The sequence below is a fragment of the Scardinius erythrophthalmus genome (genome assembly GCF_964197995.2).
Source record: "Scardinius erythrophthalmus genome assembly, chromosome: 20".
In the NCBI taxonomy this organism is placed as follows: Eukaryota; Metazoa; Chordata; class Actinopteri; order Cypriniformes; family Leuciscidae; genus Scardinius; species Scardinius erythrophthalmus.
Genome location: NC_138240.1, coordinates 22,123,222 through 22,146,096, shown reverse-complemented (window position 1 = coordinate 22,146,096; position 22,875 = coordinate 22,123,222). Strand labels below are relative to the sequence as shown.

The 22,875-nt window shown below is 35.9% G+C and overlaps 3 protein-coding genes across 5 annotated transcripts in view; 2 read left to right on the top strand and 1 right to left on the bottom strand.

Annotated features, from left to right (window-relative positions):
- The first annotated feature begins 873 nt into the window (after positions 1 to 873).
- Positions 874 to 6,622, top strand: LOC308680246 (uncharacterized protein). Of its 2 annotated transcripts, none has more exons than XM_081348272.1 (8): positions 874 to 959; positions 1,133 to 1,198; positions 1,324 to 1,386; positions 1,523 to 1,639; positions 1,848 to 1,946; positions 2,034 to 2,141; positions 3,180 to 3,690; positions 5,856 to 6,622. In XM_081348272.1, exons 2-8 carry the CDS (start codon positions 1,167 to 1,169, stop codon positions 6,405 to 6,407), a joined length of 1,482 nt encoding a protein of 493 aa, XP_081204398.1. In that variant the 5' UTR covers positions 874 to 959; positions 1,133 to 1,166; the 3' UTR covers positions 6,408 to 6,622. The 2 variants fall into 2 exon arrangements, with proteins under 2 accessions (XP_081204398.1, XP_081204399.1); XM_081348273.1 differs by having other exon boundaries at positions 890 to 959; positions 1,324 to 1,400.
- Positions 5,810 to 22,875, bottom strand: part of hnf1a (HNF1 homeobox a) — a 20,850-nt gene continuing 3,784 nt past the window's right edge. Inside the window, exons 4-10 of one of the 2 annotated variants that reach the window (XM_081348271.1) lie at positions 20,085 to 20,287; positions 19,734 to 19,882; positions 18,099 to 18,240; positions 17,834 to 18,022; positions 16,500 to 16,615; positions 15,569 to 15,653; positions 5,810 to 5,916 (exon numbers count right to left, since the gene is read on the bottom strand). In XM_081348271.1, coding sequence (XP_081204397.1) covers positions 5,879 to 5,916; positions 15,569 to 15,653; positions 16,500 to 16,615; positions 17,834 to 18,022; positions 18,099 to 18,240; positions 19,734 to 19,882; positions 20,085 to 20,287 — 922 coding nt within the window. In that variant the 3' untranslated portion in view covers positions 5,810 to 5,878. Of the gene's footprint in view, positions 5,917 to 11,011; positions 11,505 to 15,568; positions 15,654 to 16,499; positions 16,616 to 17,833; positions 18,023 to 18,098; positions 18,241 to 19,733; positions 19,883 to 20,084; positions 20,288 to 22,875 lie in introns of those variants that run through there. The other variant, XM_081348270.1, reaches the window with a different exon arrangement.
- cUnh12orf43 (chromosome Un C12orf43 homolog) lies at positions 8,356 to 11,188 on the top strand. Its single transcript, XM_081348275.1, has 6 exons — positions 8,356 to 8,801; positions 8,930 to 8,951; positions 9,035 to 9,133; positions 9,312 to 9,394; positions 9,596 to 9,686; positions 10,503 to 11,188. Exons 1-6 carry the CDS (start codon positions 8,705 to 8,707, stop codon positions 10,843 to 10,845), a joined length of 735 nt encoding a protein of 244 aa, XP_081204401.1. The 5' UTR covers positions 8,356 to 8,704; the 3' UTR covers positions 10,846 to 11,188.

Genomic DNA, 22,875 nt, shown 5'->3' with positions numbered 1-22,875 from the left:
AATGTATTAAAATACTGAGTTGGAAATAGTATCTAACTACTATTTACTCTTATTGGAAAGAAAATACTGCTCGAGTAGGCTAAAAAGAATCTATCGTTTTTTGCACATTGTAATATCTTAAGTTAAAATATAGGAATTTGCACAAGTTGATATATGTATATAAGTCAAAGAATGATTTTACATTTCAGATGAATCTCTGTTATGGTGTTCTGTTTTGATTGTCATCGGTTAGGCATATTCAATTATATCAAGTAAATTGTCAAAATAAAAGTGTAGCCTATATTGTAGTTATATCAATTGTAGTTATATCAAAACTATTTAGCCTATACATTCTGTAAAAGTCTATCCAGAGGGGCTTAATTCTTACTCCAGTAGAGGGCCATCTTTTAATATTTGACATTTTGTGGTATATGACAACAAATTAGTGAAAGTTTATTTATTTCCTATTAGCCTAGTTGGCCGATGCAACGTCATCCTGCCAATGCTAAACTTGTATCTATATATGTTACAATTTAAAAGTAAATCACCATTGTTCTTTGGGGGAGAGATCTTCCCCCATCTTACTTACTCCTAACACATGTTGTGCACAGTTCTAATAGGAAAACATTTAATTAGGCTAGTCTGTTATGCCAATACACAGCATATTTGGGACGTTGTCTTCATGCTGATCACATGCTGAAGCAAGAATAAACTTGTTTGGTAGGTTTTTGTTGATCTTGCCTTGTAAGTCAGGTCTGTTTGCTGATTTTAGAGGGGTGTTCGGCGCATTTCGGCTGGCTGGCCTGGAGATCTGGGAAACCAGCTTACAGAAGCAAGCTACTTATAATAAACAATGTTTGTTAGTTTACTGAGAGGAGGGCGGAGTTGAGCATTACGTTGAGCGTTACGTGAATAGGAAAGGAAGATTTACTGAAAGTGAAACCGATTTGCAAGACTGAACATTTCATTTAGGCTACTCTGTAAGTATATCGTATTTATATTAACACATTTAAAAGTGTTACCATTCTTTCATGACCCACATATTTTCACTGCATCTTTACATGTTTTTAATGTGAAAACCACTAAGTTTCGATTTCTGCAAATCAAAACTGGAGGATCTCATGTTTGCTTGCCTCTCTTTCTATACTCACAGGTCTCAAGTTTGTCTGCTCTTAAAGGACATTACAATGAGTCTAAACGAACCGCTTGATTTTAAAAGGTGCACAAAATTCTGTATTTTTGAGTTTTTATCACTCTGTTTTGAAACAAAGTATCTTGACGTGTTTAGCTCATATTTATCATTGGTAAAGAATTGATTACAAATCATGTTTTGTTGATTTCAAGCCAATCCAAAAGAAAAAGATCAGAGTCTGAACACACTGCCAAAAAACATGGCAAAAATAAAAGGTAAAAAACTTGAGGTAAACCGTTCCATTTATGTATAAAGAAAGCCATATTTGCTGATAGAGGAGGCATGTAGAAAATGTAGAAATATGAATGTTTTTATCACACAGTTCTGTTTTACATGATTCTCACCCTTTAGACAAAAGTCAAAGAGAGCAGCTTCTCCTACATTCAGCTATCTGTCAATGAAGACAGACTGTTCAATAGATCCACCAACTAACTTCAAAGGTGGAGAGACATTTCCTTTGCATTCAAGGTGATTTTTACTTGGATACAAAAATAAAAGCAAATTTGACTCCATTATGTTTCCAATAATATATAAAATATTAAAATAACAAGAATCTAAAACAATAATTTTACCAATAATTACATTCTTTCTCACGAATGTGTTTTATAAGACAAAGCACCAATTTCTAATCGAACACATACAATACCATGCACCAACACTGTACTTAAAATGACAGGATTAAGAGAAAACGAGAGACTTCACCAGTAACCGGTTGTATTTCACTGAAAAGTGACAAACCAATGAACGTTTCAAAAGGCATTACATCCGACTTAAGGTAAGGACATTTGTCATATTTGTAATAATTTGTAATAAAATGTAATTAAAAGAAATAAGTAGCCTAAATGACACTGTTTTCTTACAGAGTAAGATCAGCTTCTCCTACACCTACCTGTTTGTCTTTGAAGACAGACTGGTCAATAGATCCACCAACCAACTTCAAAGGTGCAGAAACTTTCCCATTGGATCCAAGGTGAAGTTATTCATTTGTTATTTGTTAATATAAATAACATTTAAAAACTCAGCATTGAAATGTTAGTTCACATCATTTACTCACCCTCATGCCATCCCCTATGTATATGACTTTCTTTCTTCAAATAAACACAAAGATTTTAAGGAAAATAATCAATCTCTGTGATTCGATATAATGCAAGTGAATGTGTAACGCTTGAAAAACCACACACTGCAACCGTGTCGGTGATCCATATGAACCCAGTGGATGAAACAATGTCTTCTAAAGAGAAATGATAGGTGTGTTTAAGAAAAAATTCTAATATTTTAAAGTCTTTCCCCACCATTGACAAGATTTTCCATAATTCATGATACAACGCTTCCCGCCATTGACACATTTTTCCAGTGTTGTGCCGAATTCTGACCCCCGTGATGTTACAGATCTTCAGAAAGAGAACAACATCTCCGAAGAAGTAGATCTGCGTAAACCAGAAGGAGCGGATGGAAGTTGTTTACGAACATATAAGCTAACGTGGTCATCAAACATTCAACAGCATATAAATCCAAACTGCCTAACGTTACTGAATTAACTTCTCTCCTGAGCAGCACAACGCACTTAGCTTACTTCAGGTGTCACAATGTCCCTCTCATGAAGGCTCATATGACAGTAGACCGGAAGCAATGATTTATAGTTAAAAAGTTTAAAAAGTTTGTATTTTTCTTACCCACACCTATTGTTTCACTTCAGAAGTCATTGTTTCATCCACTGGGGTTGTATGGATCACCGTCACAATCGCTGTGTGTGGTTTTTCAAGCGTCAACCAAGTGGCACACATTTAATGGCATTATATGGACTCACAGAGATTCATTATTTTCCTAAAATTTTTCATTTGTGTTTATCTGAAGAAAGAAAGTCATATACTGTATATCAGGGATGGCATGAGTGTGAGCAAATGATGAGAGAATTTTCATTTTTCGGTGAACTATGACTTTAAGCAACGTGACAGCAGTGTACAGAAAAGTTTCATTTAGAGAATGTCTTTAATTTTGTGACTTCTAGACTGCTGAAAGAGAAACACTTAAGGTGCCCGATTTGCAAATCGATGTTGAAGGATCCAGTGTCCATCCCCTGTGGACACAATTACTGCAACGCTTGTATTAATGCATTCTGGGACAATTGTGCAGGAGAATATGTTTGTCCACACTGTGGTAAAGCATCAGAAACACGGCCAGTGCTGAACATAAATGCAGATCTGGCTGAGGTGGTTAAATACAAGCAGCAGGCAGGCTTCAGCCCAGCCCCTCTACCACAATCCTATGCCGGACCGGAAGACGTGGCCTGTGATTTCTGCTCCGAGCGCAAATTGAAATCGGTGAAGTCTTGTTTGACTTGTGACGTGTTCCTCTGTGAGACTCACGTCAGGCAACATTACACAATACCAGCACTACAGAAACACACACTGTCTGACGTGACTGGAGACATTAAGACGAGACCCTCAGAGCAGTGTCAAAGCTCAGACAACAGCTTCAGTAGCACTGCCGGCGGACAACAGCATCATGCAGATTTAAAGGTTTGGTATCCTAATGAAATTATGCGATATATAAAACACAGCAAATTTGACTATTATAAAATTAATAATGCATACTTTATTAAAGTTGTCATGAAATGGAATTTATAGTGATATAGTGTATAGTGAAATCAAGGCTGCATTTACATTATATGGTTCAAATGACCCAATTCTGATTTTTTTCCTCATGTGGCATAGATCAGAAATGACCCACGAACGTGTAAGCAGGAAAAAAGCACATGGATTCCGATATTCTCAGATCAGTTTCAGGCCTCGTTCATGTGGAAACAAATCTGATATGAATCGGATACGTGCATTTGCGTCTGCCATGTAAACAGATCGGATATTCCCGTCAATGCGAGTCGTACATCATTGAAAAAATATGTTCTTTCTGAAAAAGATGTTGTTTCATGTTTGCGTATGTTGTTTCTTCGAGTGTGCCATTTAGTGTGCCATTTAGCCTAATTAAGTTCACCTGTTATTCATTCCGTTGATTGGTTTGGTCCGTCTATTTAAGCTCGATGTTTCCTTCAATTCTTCGTCAGTTCTCGCTGTGTTATGTTTGGTTGCTCTGTTCATGTTTTCTAGTGCCCTGAGTTCTTTTAATAAAAGTTAAACTGCTGTGTTTAGATCCTTTACTCTTCATTTATTGCAACGCAACTCTGACAGTATTTTGCTGACCTTTAAAGATGTCGCGGAAAGCAATTTTGTTTTGTGTGCCCATTTCGACCTAAGCTTTTCTGGGTTAGTAAGTCTATCTTGGGTTGTTTCACCAAGTGAATAGTGTAAATTCAGATATCAGATATGGGTCACTTTTAAAAGATGATGTAAGCTGGTCATCAAAACAAAATATATAGTCAACAAATCGGAATTGGGCATCAAGACCTGCAGTGCAAGAGCGGCCCAAGTGGTTCTCACTGTAGAGCAGGCTGCGTTTACACTGGCACAAAAAAAAAATCTGATTTTTTTACCCACATCTGACACAGACTGTTAATTTGTTACACATTTCCAAATGTAGTTTTTAATCAGGTACATTTCCGATATCTGGATATCTGACCTACGTCTAAACGCGTATTCGATTCCCCTTGGAATCCCAAGCCACCACAAGGCGAGTGCGACCGTTTGCCCACAAAGATAGCTTTTTAATGTCGTATTATGAAGCAGACATTCCTGTAAAACGCTCGCACTATTGAGGTGGTGATTGTGCACACACATAGTATGTTCAGGAACATAAAAACATGTTTTCAACCTCTGCCTGGTGAATTGTACAAATAAAACACCTCTGTACTAAGAGCTACATTATATTTCTCAGCAACAAGGTGATAACTTGATAATTCACATCTGTACAAACGCAGATACACTGTATCTCTCTCTCTCCCACGTTAATGTTTATATTCATCAAATAAATGTAATCTTACAGTGCTACTTTATTTCACTTCAGAATTCTAGATCTAAACAAACCTTATAAACAGCAAGTGAAAATTACTATTGTTTTCCGGTAGCCTATATTTCCGTTCAGTCAAATTTTGCGCCGCAAACATTCATGACTGCTTTTAACTTATCTATGCTGGCAATAAATAGTTAAGAGATCAACAGAATAATTTTGGGCGGGATTAATGTAAACTCAGATATCCGATACCAGTGGTGTCCAAAAGTGAATGTAAGGCGGGACAAATAATCATCAAAAGGTCTGTGCATTAAGACTTGCAGTGTAAACACAGCCTAAACATCCAGATTTCCCTCTCTGAACTAATGTGTGGAGCTTAGTTTTGTAGAGGTAGAGGGTTAGGGTTATGGGTAGGATGTGGCTGGACGTCAAACTCCACTCATTGGCTTTGCAGTGAAATGTTTTCTCAAACAAAAAATAAATGCAGGGCGGGACTTGATTTTGTCCATTAGGAATCGATTGGATTGTTGGATGGTTGTGATTTGCTATTGCTGTGATGTCATGTGAGTGACAGGTTTTCCGGCCCTCACGCCAGTAAATGCATCATCAGAGAAGAGATGTAGCTGAAAGAGGGAGTGGAAGTTATTTTGATTAAAAATTACGAGAGCACATGCAATTGAACAATAATGTGCACGCATAAGCAATATTCCATAAAAAATAAGAATTGTCAAATTTGATTTCATTGTCACTTTAATTTACTTGATGTATTTTCTTTTTGTAGGAGATGGCAGTCGCTGCCAAGCTTCAGACACGTCTAAAGAGATCTGCAAAAACCTTCAGACCTAAAACAAAAGAAAAAAAAGATAATGTTAGAAAAATTGCACTTATGTGCTCCACACTACAGCAAGAGGTTTCAGGGCTTAAAGAAAAACTCTCAAAGTTAGAGACAAAGAATACTACAAAGAAAGAAAAATATGAGGATGAAGAGGAATATAATGATGAGGAGGACGACTATGGAGAGGAAAATGATGATGATGCTGATGATGATGATGATGGTGGTGATGATGATGATGATGATGATGAGGAGGAGGAGGAGGAGGATTATGGAGATGATTGTGATGACATTGAGGACTATAGTGAGAAAGATTTTGATGCAGAGACTGATGAAGAAAAGGAGGGTGATGAAGATAGTTTTGATGATGAGGATGGATACAAAGATGCTTATGATTGGGAGGAAGATGACTGGGAAGAGAATGAAGACAAGGAAGACTATGATGATGTGGACAATTCTGAGGAAGATAGCGATGAGGATAATTATGATATGTACTATTAATCATCTTATATGAGCCATAAAAGCCTGGAGCATCAAATATGATATTCAGCAAAAAACTTTTTTATTTATTTATTATTGTCTAAAGGTTCAATAAACCCTTCTATTAAAAAAATAATAACTATTATTTCATATGTCAGGTTATGACATTGTTAATATGTCCTATTTTTGTACAAACCCAGTATATTCTGCAATAAAATCTTCTTTCAACTAATTTCAAAATGGAGTGATTTAAGATTTAATGGACAAAGTTTTAAAATCAGTATGTTGGAAAATGATTATTCACTTAAAGGGTTCGTTCACTCAAAATTGAAAATTTGTACCCTAATGTAGTTCCAAACCTGTAAGGTTTTCATTCATCTTCAGAACACAAATGATGATATTTTTTATGAAATCTGAGAGATATCTGTCCCTCCATTGACAACTACCACTTGAACTGCTATGTAACTACCACTTTGATACTTCAAAAAGTTCCTAAAGAGATTGTAAAACTAATCCATATGAATTGAGTGGTTCAGTCCAAATTTTTGGAAGAGACTCGATCGGTTTATATGATGAACAGATTTAATTTAGGCTTTTATTCACATATAAATATTGATCAGCAAACATAAACAGAAACTTAACCAAACCTGTTTGATCCGCGAGAGCAAACCTCTTGCTGAAGCTCAAATATGCATCTTAACATGAGAATGAACCTCATTGGTTCTTGCTGAAGCTCAAATGTGTGTAACACGAGAATGAACCATTGGTTCTCACACGTCCAGCGAACATGCGTAAGCTTCCATTTACCAAAACTGATGTGTGAGCTGATCAATGTTAATATGAATAAAAGCCTAAATTCAATCCGTTCATCATATACTGAACAAAATAACAAACGCAACACTTCCCCCCCCCCTTTTTTTCCATGAGCTGAACTCAAAGATCTAAGTCTTTTTCTATGTACAAAAAAGGCCTTATTTCTCTCAAATATTGTTCACAAATCTGTCTGAAGTTGCTGGATATTGGCAGGACCTGGAACACACTGTCGTATACGCCGATCCAGAGCATCCCAAACATGCTCAGTGGGTGACATGTCCGGTGAGTATGTGGCCATGCAAGAACTGGGATGTTTTCAGCATCCAGGAATTGTGTACAGATCCTTGCAAAATGGGGCCGTGCATTATCATGCTGAGGTGATGGTTGTGGATGAATGGCACAACAATGGGCCTCAGGATCTCGTCACGGTATCTCTGTGCATTCAAAATGCCATCAGTAAAATGCACCTGTGTTCGTTGTCCATAACATACGCCTGCCCATACCATAAACCCACCGCCACCATGGGCCACTCGATCCACAACGTTGACATCAGCAAACCGCTCACCCACACAACGCCATAAACGCTGTCTGCCATCTGCCCTGTACAGTGAAAACCGGGATTTATCCGTGAGGAGAACACCTTTCCAAAGTGCCAGACGCCATCGAATGTGAGCATTTGCCCACTCAAGTCGGTTACGACGACAAACTGCAGTCAGGTGGATTATCTCAGCAAAGGAGAAGTGCTCACTAACACAGATTTAGACAGATTTGTGAACGATATTTGAGAGAAATAGGCCTTTTGTGTACATAGAAAAAGTCTTAGATCTTTGAGTTTGAGTTAGATCAAAAACAAAAGTGTTAAGTTTATAGTTTTGTTCAGTGTATAAAGCGATCGTGCCTCTTCAGAAAATTTGGACTAAACTGCTCAATTCAGTTTTACGATCTCTTTATGAAGTTTTCAAAGCAATCAAAAAGATCTTAATTTAAATATTCTGAAGACGAACGAAAGTGTTACGGGTTTGGAACGACATGAGGGTGAGTAATTAATGACAGAATTTTTGGGTGAACTAACCCAAACTTAGAATAAAGTTTGTTAAATAAGTTTATGATGTTTAATTATCTAAATACTTTAAGGTGTTGATATGTATGTCTTGGTAGGGCCAGATTATAGATATACCCCTCTAGCTCCATTACAGCAGGGGGCAGTAAAGCACCTTATGCTTGATGCTGCAACCTGAGCGTTGTTTTTCGTTTTAACTACATGTGAAACCAAAGCTCATGTGGACTCTGAATGCGTGACGTTAAAGCGGAGAATTGCACGTTGTATCAGTCACTTTTTAAGCATTTCTCCCGAAATGGTGCACCACTGTCTACGTTAATGTCTGTCGTTGTTCCTGCGCGTCATGTCACCCAGTCTAAACTTATAACATGCTTGACGTCTCAGCTGCGTAGTTTCATAGCTTCAAACTGATGTTTTTATTCATTAAAACTGATAAACCTTGAGGATGTCTGAAAGCAGCAGCAGTGAGGATGAAAACTCTGCAAGACTGAAAGAAGCTGTCTGGAGCTTTGGACCACAGGATATCAAGATCAATGGAAAAGGTAACGTGGGATCTTTATTTTTCGAGATGTATGCAGTGAATAATCTGAGATGAAATTACTTCACTTACCAATCAAGCGTTAACATGTAAATCTGAGGACTAACTCAGTGCTGCTTTTATCACACACAGATGGAGAAAACAAAAGTCGTAGGTGAGTCAGTATGTATTTAAAAAACTTTGAGATTGGATCTCAGTGGTTATTCTGTCATGAGTTTGGATATCTTTGTTACACAGAGTCGATGTTTCAAAGCATGAACATGATGGGAATGAGCTCGGGACAACACCTGAGTTTCAGTCCCATGTGGCAAAAAAGTTAGGAACCATATTAGACGGGTGAGACACTACAAAAAAAAAAAAAAAAAAAAAAAAAAAAAAAATATATATATATATATATATATATATATATATTTCTCACGTTCAACTTCTGAGTATATTTGTCATTATCTTTTATTTCTCTGCTGGTCAATCAGTACAATTTCTCTCCCTCATTCGTTTACAAACTCAACTCTAGGTGCATTTCAGAAGTGTTTTCTAAGACAGTTGACTCAGAACCTGGTCAGTCCAAAAACAGAGATGAAGAAGAGAATGAAGAAGGTAAGCGAACTCATCAACAGATTTTTCTTGAGGTACGTCAAGAAAAAGGATTTAAAATCTTAAGAATTACTACAGGATATGTACATTAACGCAAAGTTACAAAGTGACAGATGTACAATAATATACATAATATCCACTGATCCCTCAGCTATCTCTCAGAAATCTGGAATTCAAATAGCTGTTTCATGTCATTTTCTAAAGGTTTCCGTCTGTTCTCCACATCTACCTCTGGAAAATGGATGGAACAATCACCTCCTCCACCTCCTAAAAGGAGACCAATTCCCAGCTCTAGGTGAGTCTGAGTCCTGCTTAAATGATAGAATGTGCACACTAGGGTGAATTTCATTAGGGTGAAATATTACTTTGGCCATATTTCACCCCATAATTATTCTGGGGTGACCCTCTTATCGTTCCAAACCCATAAGAATTTCGTTCATTTTGAAAACTAGGAATGTGGATGTATCGGCCACCATTTCGGTATTGGCTGATGTATATTCAATTTTAATGTTATGGTTATTGGCCCAATAAGAATATTTGGCTGATATATTAAAGCCGATAAATAATGCATTATTTCCTCTAGCTGAGACACTTCAGATGTGCACTGTTCACTATTATAGTTCTGAATTGTTTGAAATATGATTGGAATCACCTCGAAAAAGGAAAATGCAGTTAAAGGAATAGTTCACCTAAAACTGAAAATTTGGTCATTTACTCACCCTCAAGCTGTTCCAAACCTGTGAATGTTGGTAGCCATTGACTTCCATAGTAGGAAAAAAATATTATGGAAGTCAATGGCTACAAGTCAACTAATTGGCGACAATTACATTTCTTTTGTTTGATCTAACACTTTAAGGCAGTCACAGTCCAACAGTATTATTACAGTAAGTAAAGTAAATGAGGGAGAATATGCTTAATTTTCATAAATATCACAATGCAAATAATAGAAAAATAGCTTTTCATTATTATTTCAATGTGCTCTGTCTTTCTATCTATCTATCTTTCTGTCTGTCTGTCTTTAATAATCAACAAGCTAGTAAGTTTATAATACATTTTGCATTAATGACAATCTATATTATGTTAAAAGCATCTTGTTTCTTTATTTCTGCAGTGACAGTGACAGTGAGATGGAGATGAGGCTTAGAGAAGCTGCTGTGTCTGTGTCAGACATCCTCGGCCCTTTAGCCCAAACCCTCACAGAGAAGACAGAGGGGAAAAGTACGACAAACGTAGAGTCTGGAGAGGAGGATAAGGTCGCAAAGAAGACAAAGAAAAAGAAGAAAAGAAAAACATCCACTGAGGGAAGTGAGGATACAAGTATTCATGTATCAGAGAAACAGTCTAATGGAAAAGGAACAGAAGTGCAAACAACTGTGGTAGAGAATTTGACAAAGAAAAAAAAAAAGAAAAAGAAAAGAAAAAAGTTGGATTCATCAAAGGGCGACGATGAATGAAAGACTTAATTGTTCGAAAGAGCAATTATTCTGTTTATGCTGTTCTGGATGTTTGTATATTGTTTTATGTTCATTGAGGATTAACAGTTGACTGCGAAGTTAAAAGAACCTGTTCCTTGCCAGTTTAGCATTTTCATGCTATAAATCCCTCCCAAAAAAAAAAATCATCAATAAAGTAAAGTTTATTTTGCCATTTTACTACAAAACATTTTTCTAGAGACTAGTCTAGCAGACTGAAATCTAGAACAGTTACATTTTATTTTACATGCATTTTTTTATGACAGTCACACATTTTAAACCTGAAACTAATTATATACGTGTTCACACGAGTTTGTTTTAAATGAAAACTTGACTGTCCTTTTATTGAGCATAATTTAAGGATTTGTGAAAAAACATCATCATTAGCATGGGTAGGCAGCAGATAGCAATATAGCAGAAGGACAGATCATTGTTTTTTTTTTTTTTTTTCATTGTTGTCTGTTTGCTCTCAGCAGCTTTTGGAAGCGGTATTGTCATCAGTAGCTGCAGTTATTGTGCCGTAGAGACCATCTGTGTAGGGATGTAAGGGTCGATGTCCCCTGGTGAAGAGGAGAGCAGGTGTGAAGGATGGGTTTCACTTGTCTGGGTCTGAGGGTAGAGCTCCAAACTACCCGAAGACACTGGAAATTTAAAGGTGAAGTGTGTGAGATTGTTTAATGTTAAAGTACTTTCTCTTAATCCAGTTTATGTACATTGACTACTATTAGTATGCCATTCATGGGTTTATCTCCACCAAAAGTTTAAACAATGAGCCTTCCTGACACAGTCTAAACACTGAGAGCGGTCCTGTTCACACACACTCCGTTTGCAGTACGTAATGTAGTACGTATGCGGTGCAGGAGCAGCGCGTGCTTAGACGCTGCTAATCCGCGCCTTTAAACGGAATAGATATAAACAACGCAATATTTGATTCATTATTTCTATATAGATTTATAGGCCTATATTAAAATGCTCAAGCAAGTGGCAAAACATTTAAACATGATACATCTTATGTATAATCACAAATACTTTAACTTACCATCCACATCAACAGCCGAAGAAATTGTCTCCCATGCCTTTTCTTTCGTGTTTAAAACTTTATATGAAAAGTCCTGCTGGTCATACAACACTTTGTGTTTTCCCACCTCACTGTTTAGACGATCGCCATCCATTGTAGCTTTCTTGTTCCGAGTGTAGTTCTCTGACCACCAGCATGTCACATAATAGCATGGTGCGTTCTAGTGCATCTCATATTAAAAAAAAAGTACTTTAGATATCATTTTTTCCGCATTAATTATTTTTGCAACTCCTGGTAAGTCTAAGGAAGCTTGTTTTCGCCACAGAATAAAATGGTAATTGCAACTTTTTGTCTTACAATTCTGCCTTTTCTTTCCTGCAATTGTGAGTTTAGAAAAAAATTGAGAAAAAAAAAGTCAGAATTGTAAGACAGTCACAATTACCATTATTTATTCTGTGGCGGAACTGACTTTATTTCTCAGAGTAAACAATTCCGAGTTTATATTTCACAATTCTGACTTTATTTCTTACAATTCTGACTTTGTTTCTGGCAATTGCAACTTTATATTACGCAATTCTGACTTTACATCACGTTATTCTGACTTTACATCACGCAATTCTGACTATTTCTCGCAATTGCAAGTTTACATCACGCAATTCTGACTTTGTTTCTCGCAATTCCGAGTTTATATCTCACAATTCTGACTTTATATTACGCAATTGCGACTTTGTATCACGCAATTCTGACTTTTTTCCCCGCAATTGCAAGTTTATATCATGCAATTATGACTATCATTCTGACTTTATATCACGCAATTCTGACTATTTCTCGCAATTGCAAGTTTGTATCACGCAATTGCAAGTTTATATCACGCAATTCTGACTATTTCTCGCAATTGCAAGTTTATATCACGCAATTCTGACTATTTCTTGCAATTGCAAGTTTATATCACGCAACTGCAAGTTTATATCACGCAATTCTGACTATTTCTCGCAATTGCAACTTTATATCACACAATTCTGACTTTATATCACGCAAGTAATTCTGACTTTACATTACGCAATTCTGAATTTATATCACGTAAATCTGACTTTGTTTCTCGCAATTGCAAGATTATATCACGCAATTGCGAATTTATATCACGCAATTCTGACTTTTTCCCCCGCAATTGCAAGTTTATATCATGCAATTCTGATTATATCATTCTGACTTTATATCACACAATTCTGACTTTGTTTCTCGCAATTGCAAGTTTATATCACACAATTCTGACTTTATATCATGCAATTCTGACTTTGTTTCTCGCAGTTGCAAATTTATATCATGCAATTCTGACTTTATATCTTGCAATTCTGACTTTGTTTCTCGCAGTTACAAGTTTATATCATGCAATTCTGACTTTTTCTCGCAAATGTGAGTTCATATCACCCAATTTTGACTTTTTTCCCTGCAATTGCAAGTTTAAATCATGCAATTCTGACTTTATATCACACAAGTTTCTCACAATTGCAAGTTTCACACAATTCTGACTTTGTTTCTCGCAATTGAAGTTTATATCACACAATTCTGACTTTATATCATGCAATTCTGACTTTGTTTCTCGCAGTTGCGAGTTTATATCATGCAATTCTGAATATTTATCACAACTGCAAGTTTATATCACGCAATTCTGACTTTACGTCACACAATTCTGACTTTGTTTCTTGCTACCTCGGACAAACAAACAGAGTTGCTAACTGTCTTACAATAACAACTGTCAGTGTGAAAACATGGTCACAAGGTGTTTTTGATCAATTTTGGACACAGAAGGACCACCTTTTGTCGGAGCATTCAAGTGGGACTTAAATATGCCATGGAGGGATATATAAAACATTTCTAAATAAATATGGTGGTTAACTAGATTAATTTGGAAGAGAGGGTTTACAGATCACAATGCAAGCGGGAGAAGCCTCATGTTACGGTCGCCATGATCACAGATGAACAACATCCAGGATCAACACTGTCACCATAGGGTTAGATTAAATTAATTTACATTTAACCAGTTCTCATGACATGAGAACAGTTAGCTATTTAGGTTTGTACGTTAGCATGGGCTCACTTAACTTTAATTGTAACTTATTGAGACTGACAACCAGAAAATGAACGTTTTTGTCATTGGGATTGGGTTTGAATCCTTAGGAAACCAGGTTACTGCTCTCACATAATTGATATTATAAATAAACCGGGCTTCAGTCGTATTGCGCAGATAATTGGTCCGTTTGTGCAAATCTTAGCACACTTTTGAAACGTGCTGGTGAACGTGCATACAGTACAGTGATTCAAAACTTGAATACCCATGCCCATCCTCTCAGGACACCTGGAATCAGTGTTACAAGTACCGTTTTACCATATTTTTGAAGCATAAACACCATCAAAATGGTGAAAGTATCGGATCTTCCAATGCTTCTTTATGGCGCTGAAACCTAAAGATGTCCGAGTTCCGTTCCCCATGCAACTGATACTCAACTGCCATTGGCTCATCTGCGTTTGAGGGGAGGGGCTTACCGATTGGTCAATTCTGAATTTATATGATGCAATTCTGACTATCTCGCAGTTCTGAGAAAAAAAATCTGAATTGTTAGATGTAAACTAGCAATTGTGAGAGGAAAAAAAGGCAGAATTGTGTGATAAGTCGCAATTACTTTTTGATTTTTTTGATTTCGTGGCGGAAACAAGCTTCCATAGTTTTTCTTTTCTTTGCTATGACCCCAGGTTTAAAGTAAGATTATACTGCTGTGAAAAATAGCAGTATACTTAAATTATATGCATTTATGGTAAAATTGCTATATTTTCATGTCGACCTGCGTTCATTTTGACCATGAACCATGCGAATTCCGCAACTGGATGCGAAACCATGGCTGCACTGCACCGATCATGCACTAGCCGTGTGCAGTATGAATGCTCGTTTGCATGTTTCGTGGACACGGAAAATACACACTGCAAGCGGAGTTTGTGTGAACCTGGCATCATCTCTTTACAGCTCGGGGCGTGGCTACTAAAGCAGGTGGAGCCAAAGGGTATTTGCCGGTGCGGGACCATGACTGATGTGCACACGCTGATGAACATTCAGCTTCGTTTGCAGAAGTGCAAGATTTGCTGCATTTAGACTACCAAAGATTAAACAGGTCATTAACTTGCCAAAGTGAACGGGGCATTGACATGTACAAGTTTAAAATGCGTACTCTGCTTCAAACAGTTGTGGCGCGTCACTTCAAAAAATGCTCTGGGTACTTTGGATGTTTATAAGTGAGATGCTCTCGTTTGCTCTCTAGACAGTGTTAGATTACTCAACTGCTTACTTGACACATAGGAACACAGTTAAAAGTTTTCCTAATATATTGGACTTTTTGTTGTAAGTAGCCTACTTTAACCGAGACAGCAACATGGTGTTGGCCCTGATCCGGCCCACATCTGGTACACATTGATTCCACACTTACCAGATGTGGGCCGGATCTGGGCTGACACTGTTGCTGCCTGGGTACCTGTTAAGACATGCCTTTGCCTTTAATTTTGTAATTCCGCTAGGTGTCACTACGTTGCAGAAATGACATTCTTCATCTTTGATTAAAGGAGAATCATAGATGGGTAATGCAATGGTTTCATAGTAGTAACATCTTAATTTGGCTACCGAAAGCACAGGGTTTGTACCTGGTTCTGGTGAAGTGGATTGCAGATGTAAAGACTCCTCTTCAATGGGACTGTCTGTGTGACCCTCAGGATCTGAGGTGAGAATCTGATCAGGAGGAAAAGGATTGATCATTTGAAAGAATCACTGTAGATTCACATAGACTAGTTTTACATTAAAATTAAAGGTAAAAGCTGTTTTGAATTCCTATAACACAGTTTTGTTTTGATTTGAATCACTAAATGGTAATGAATGTCTTTGAATAGATTCTCAGATCCATAAAATAAATTCCATTCCTCATTTTTATCTCTTGGATGTTTTTACATAAAGTTTATAGATTAAGTTTACAGAATAAGTTTAAAGATTATAAAAGCATAATATCAATGTGATAACCTGATTCAGTCACAAGTTCAGTTTTTAGAAATTCAAAGACTGTATTATCTTATGCAGTTACCTTTTGTGGAATATTGTCTGTTACAAAAAAATAATAATTTATATTAGATCAAAAATAATTCTAAGTGCTACATGCAGTGATAAAAAGTATTTTTTTGGATCTTCAAAGTTTTGGTTCAGAAACCTTTCATACATTTGTTTCCGCATTCTTTTATGGACAGAAAACTCAAAAGAACAGCATTTATTTGAAATGGAACACTTTTGTAACATTATAAATGTCTTTACTGTCACTTTTGACCAATTTAATGCACCCTTGCTGAATATTTTACTGACTGCAAACATTTGAACTCTAGTGTATCGCCAAAATAGAATTATGGGTAAATTCATGTTTTAGTTTGAGAATATGCCGAATGCCATGTTCACATGAATATGGCTGTGAGCTCTGTGGACTGTGGAGCAGGTAAAACTTTCTTCTAAATAAAGCCCAGTATATGAACCTTAATCTAAAAATGATGTGCATGTAAACATGGTCAGTGTGATGAGATTGTGTTTGCTTCTTGCCTGTCGAACAGCTGTGAGGTTAGTCAGTGTCCCAATGCTGTTGCCTTCTGCGATGACCATAGCCTGGGACAGGAGACTGGAGGAGGGGTAAGAGCTCAGGTCTGCTTTGCTATACACTGAAACACACAATATTAAACCAGAATGAACTAGACAAACTAGGTCTTTGCATGATTCTTTTCCATTCAAAACTCACTGGCACCATGCTAATAGCTATAGCACCATGCAGCTAAAGTGTTCGGATTACTAGTAAGTGCATTGCTACACTACCGATCAAAAGTTTGGAATAGTTTTTTTGTGTTTGAAAGAAGTCTCTTATGTTCACCAAGGCTGCATTTATTTGATCAAAAACAGTAATATTGTGATATATTACTTTTTTATTATTATTTTAACAGTTGTACTCACGTGTGACTTGCGTAAACACATTTTGGTGCACCTTGAAAGGTTGCCTTGTGAAAGCAAACCAAATTAATATATTTTAAAATGCAATTTATTTTTCTGGCAGCAAAGCTGAATTTTCAGCATTATTACTCCAGTCATCAGTGTCACATGATCCTTCAGAAAGCATTCTAATATGCTGATTTGCTGCTCAGTTATTAATTATTTTGTAATAATGGTTCTTATTGTTAGCAATATTTTTGTGGAAACTGACACATTTTGTGTTCAGAATTCTTTGATGAATCAAAAGTAAAACAAATGAACAGCAATTATTTGAATTAGAAATCTTTTGTAACATTATAAATGTCTTTACTTTCATTTTTGATCAATTTACCCTATCCTTGCTGAATAAGTGTTCCTTTTTTTCTTTTTTTTTTTTTTTAATTTCACTGCCCAGAATGGTACTGTATCACGGTTTCCACAAAAATATTAGCATCACAAATGTTTTCAACATTGATAATAATAAGAATTTTTTTTGAGCAGCAAATCAGCATATTAGAATGATTTCTGAAGGATCATGTGACACTGAAGAATGAAGTAATGATGCTGAAAATTCAGCTTTACCATCACAGGAATAAATTACATTTTAAAATATATTATAATAGAAAACACTTATTTTAAATAAAAAATATTTCACAATATTACCAGTATTGTTGCGATTACTGTAGTTTTGATCAAACAAATGCATCCTTGCTGAGCATAAGGAACTTCTTACAAAAAACATAAAATAATTTCAAACCTTTGACCGCTATAGTGTATGTGGTTGCTAGGATGTTCTGGGTGGTTTCTAAGGAATCACTAGATGGTTTTTAAGTCAAAAATATCCCCCCAAATAATAGTGATGCTTGTCTTAAAAAGCACTACTAATTAATTACTTACACCACTAATTAAGTACCTACTGTGGCATGGGAATTGTGCCATTGTTGCCATGAAGGAGCTTGGGCTAATGTGCGACTGGAGCTGCTGTGCTATTGGCTGCTGCGGTGAGGCTTGAAGCTGCTGCTGAAACGAGATTGGTTGAAGGGTAGTAAACCCTCCCCCCATGTTGTTGATGACGGGGACCGTCTGTGGTTGAGAGGACGTCAAACCTACAGTAAAATATGTATTGTATTATTAGCATTGTTTTGGTTTTAAACTGTTCATGTAGATCACTATGCTTTATACCTATGAAAAGCGAGGAGTCTCCTAGACTCATTACACTTGGTAGGGAGGCCATGATCAGTCCTGGAGGGGCAGCGGAGGATCCGGACAATCCATGCAGGGAAGTGAGAGTACTGACAGGAGGTAAGGAGCCACCAGCAGATACCTAAGAGAGGAATAAAAACTCAGACTGTCAGGCTTCAGTTTCCATTTGCCTTAAACCCAAAAGTGAAAATTCTTTCAACGTTTAGGGAATACTGCTTTTTAAATGTCTGTGTTTTTGTCCATACAAAGTCAAAAGGGTTCTAATGTTGTTTTGGTCCCCACCGACTATTATCGCATGGACACAAACTGTTGAAAAATTATTTTATATATATTGAAAAATATTTTTGTCCTGCAGAACTAAGAAATTTGTACAGGTTTGGGTGACATGAGGGTGACTAAATGATGACAGAATTTACATTTTGGGTCAAACTTTGCAGTGTTGCAAGTTAAAGAATAAGAAATAAGAAATGATCTTGAAAGTTTATAATTCATTATAAAAAAATAAATAAAAAAACAGCATTATTAAGCATTAACTAGCAAATTAGCATTGCACCACATGAAAAGCTCAATTATAATAAATACTGATAAAGAATGTAAAGATAAATGTGAAATTATCTCTTTTTGAGCCATGTGGTCAAAATGTCACTACATTTTAATTATGTCAGAAACAGGACATTTCTTTAATATTAAAATCTCACATATTAAATACATAATATATTAATTTCAATATAAGGCAGACTTCAGTTTTTAATACATTAACCATTTAATATGTAATGTGGTGATAGGTCGCAAAGTGGCTGATATAAATATAAAAATTGTTACACTCATACTTTAAACAACATGATGGTGAGTCAATAAATGTTCTAATTTTGAATACAGAAATAAGAAATGAATGGAAAAAATATATAATAATGTTTTTTTTTTTTAAATGTGAAACTAAATCCACCAGTAGATGGCGGCAAGTCAGCATAATAATGAGTGAGTAATTGAATCATTCTATTCAGGAACGAAGCAAGTGAGTCATACATTTATGAATAGGTTATTGAATCATTCAATCAACCAATCTGTTCAAGACGCGGACCATTCAGGAACGAAACACAAATTTGGGTCCTCAAAGATGTGCTACGATTCTCCTGAGTTGTTTGGAATTATTATAGTTGTCGAAAAAGAGCAAAAACAAACAATACTATGTCTAAAATATAAAATAAGTCACTTAATAATAACTTATTGTTTGTCAAACTGTTAAATAAAATCCATATCACATTTGCAATCATGCTGATATTCAGGGAAAACAACAGCACTTATACGGTATGTTATACATGCAAAGAAAAGAAAAGCACCAGAAAAGGGCATTGTTTGCACCCATATCTTGAATTTCGGGAGCAGTTTGGTGGCATTTTTGCCCCAAAGCCCTGTTAAAGGTAGGGTACGTAATTTGGGAGAGGCTAGGAATAACAAGATAGCTTTAAAAGTATTAGATCCCACCTTCCCTACAGAGTGTCTAGGAGCAACTGTAAAAGGTGGCTGCTGCATACCGTTATTGTGAACACAGACTGTTCCTTTAATCTCACCGATTTTTTGTGATATGTGTCAAGAAGTGTATTTTATTCTCACTGGTTTAAGATGGTGTGCATCCAGGAGTGTATGACTGGGTTCTAGCTGAACTGGACTGGCGAGACGACCGCCACCACCCCTGTCTTCACCACTGGAGCTTCTCATTGTGCCCAAACTCTCACACAGCACTGACTGGCTGTACTTCAGACCTTCAGTGAATGGACAAAAGAGAAAGGTGGGTAAAACAGGTCAGATTTAGGGAGAAATCTTCAAAGAATTCTTCTAAGTCGTTCAAAATCAACCCATTGGACATTAAAAAGGTTTCAAAACGGAGTAATTGTTTTTGCGCAAATGACAAGCATCAGTCAACAGATGGTAAATGGATAGGTATGAGCTTGAATGACTTCGTACCTGGTGAAGGACTAGATGATAATGTTTGTCCTGTGGAGGAAGCAGATTGGCTGCTGTAGGGAACGTCCAGTGCCAGTTTGTGGCGAAAGGCCTCCTCTTTACGCCGATTCGCGAACCAATTGTATACACGAACCTCTGTGACCAAATTAGAGCCCAGGCCAGCCAATTGAGAAGGAGAAACTCCCCTCTGAAGACACTCCGCTCTGAAACACACATGGATTCAAGCGGTATTAGCGATATATGAATAAAAGCCTAAATTAAATCTGTTCATAATATAAAGCGATTGTATCTCTTCAGAAGACTTGTTAAAGGCTCGATTCATTTGGATTTCTTTTGCAATCTCTTTAAGAACGTTTTGAAGCATCAGAGTTTTGTGTAAATAGACTTTTAATGGATGAACGGAAATCTTTCAGATTTCATTAACCCTTGTGCATCAATTTAAAAAAGTTACTCATAGGTCCAAAGAGGACAAAAATGTCCATGTCAAAAAACGGTCATAAAAAGTTGAAGCTTGGGAGCACAGACTTAACTTTGGTATCATTTTAAAGAATACCCTTGGCAGATTATTGCTGAAGTTAAATTGTTTTTATAAGTAAATCCAAAAAAAAGTTATATAGGTTTAAGTTTATGAAAATTATTTATGAATATTATTTCATATAAAATATATATTTTATGAAACAAGTTGAACTCTAAAACAGCTAGAAAATCAAAGCCATAAATCTAAATAAGTTGTGTTCCAAATTTGAGGTTGATATCTCAAAAAATGAGCTTTCAGTAAGATTTTGTTTGGGCGCAGTACCAAACTTTCCCCATTGGATCCCAGCAAAACTCCTCTGGTCACACAGTGATTGGCATTGTCATTTGCAGTTGAGTTTTTCTCTATCAATACTACAAACACACAAACACATTTTTTTTTTATATAACACACATACCAACCACACTCTGACATCCATACCAACACACCCACACAATTATCATTGCATAATTTATCCAGTTGGCTCTATAATAGCTCAAAATTCATGCAGTTAACAGTAACAAAAAACAAAAACTTACTCATAGGTCCAAAAGGGACAAAAATGTCCAAGTCAAAAAACTCTCATAAAAATGTTATGCTTGGGAGCAAAAACTTAAGTTTGGTCTCATTTTAAAGAAGACCCTTTGCAGATTGTTGTTGAAGTGAAAAAAGTGAAAAACGTGCAACCAAATGTTTTTTATAGAAGTTTAAGTTTATGAAATATATTTATGAACATTAAAATTAATATTTTATATAAAATATATACAAGTATTTTGTATAACTAGTGCAACATTTTTTTTAAAATGAAATGGGGGTGAAATAGTAAAATTACAATAAAAATAGACACCTGTGCCAAAATTTTATGCAGTAAACATTAAAAAAACCCAAAAACTTACACATAGGTCCAAAAGGGACAAAAATGTCCAAGTCAAAAAACTCTCATAAAAATGTTATGCTTGGGAGCAAATACTTAAGTTTGGTCTCATTTTAAAGATGACCCTTGGCAGATTGTTGTTGAAGTGAAAAAATTTAAAAAAGTGCAACCAAAAAAATGTTATAGAAGTTTAAGTTTATGAAAAATATTTATGAACATTATAATCAATATTTTATATAAAAAATATATTTTATAAAACATTTGGAACTCTAAAACTGATATAAATTCAAAGCCTTAAATCTAAACAGGTTGTGTTCCGAATTTGAGGATGATATCTCAAAAAATGAGCTTTCAGTAAGATTTTGTTTGGGCGCAGTACCAGACTTTCCCCATTGGATGCCAGCAAAACTCCACTGGTGAACACAGTGATTGGATTTTCGATTTGCAGTCGAGTTTTTCTCTCTCAAATATTACAAGCACACAAACACACTTTTTATTTTATTACACACATACAAACCACACTTAGACATCCATACCAACAGACCCACACAATTATCGTTGCATAATTTATCCAGTTGGCTCTATAATATGCCGAAGCAGAAAACAGGAATAAAGCGAGTATTTGCTTTATAGGCCTAACCTGAAAAAATGGCACCATCTGATAAAAAATGGTAAAAATGTCAATTTTGAAGCCTTGCCAACAGAATGAAAGCCTATTAAAAAAGATTGCATCATTTTATAGTTAAACGGCACAGGGATTAAAAAATGCAGTTTTAATGGGTTTCAATGGGGACATTTTTGTCCAAAAGGCGCTGAGAGGAAGTATTTTGTGTAACTAGTGCAAAATAGATTTTTTAAAGGAAATGGTGATGAAATAGTAAAATTCCAATAAAAATACACACCTGTGCCAAATTTTATGCAGTTAGCATTAACACAGGCAAAGTGATCCAAAAAACAAAACTGAAAAGGACAAAAATGTCCTCAAGGATGCACAAGGGTTAAAAATATCTTCATTTGTGTTTAGAATATAAACAGTCTTATGGTTTTGAAATGACATGAGGGTAAATAAATGTTGACAGAATTTCCCTATCCCTTTAACCCTTAAACATGTACCTTAGGTCTTTATTGACCTGGGACGTCATTCATTACCCTCCTCCTCATTCATTTTTTTAAGTTAAACATCAACCTTCTTAGTATTCCTTAATCAATTCATTATAAACAATATAACAAGAAAAAAAATCATAAAAGAATTCCTGTTTTCTCCTTAATTTTTTGTAATAATAGTAGGCCTGTAAGGTTGCTAACGACATGTGGTTTGTAACAATGTATAAGAAATAGTATATTTTTTCTGCACAACAATAATTGAATGTTTGATGACTGAATAAGTGCAATTCACCTTTATT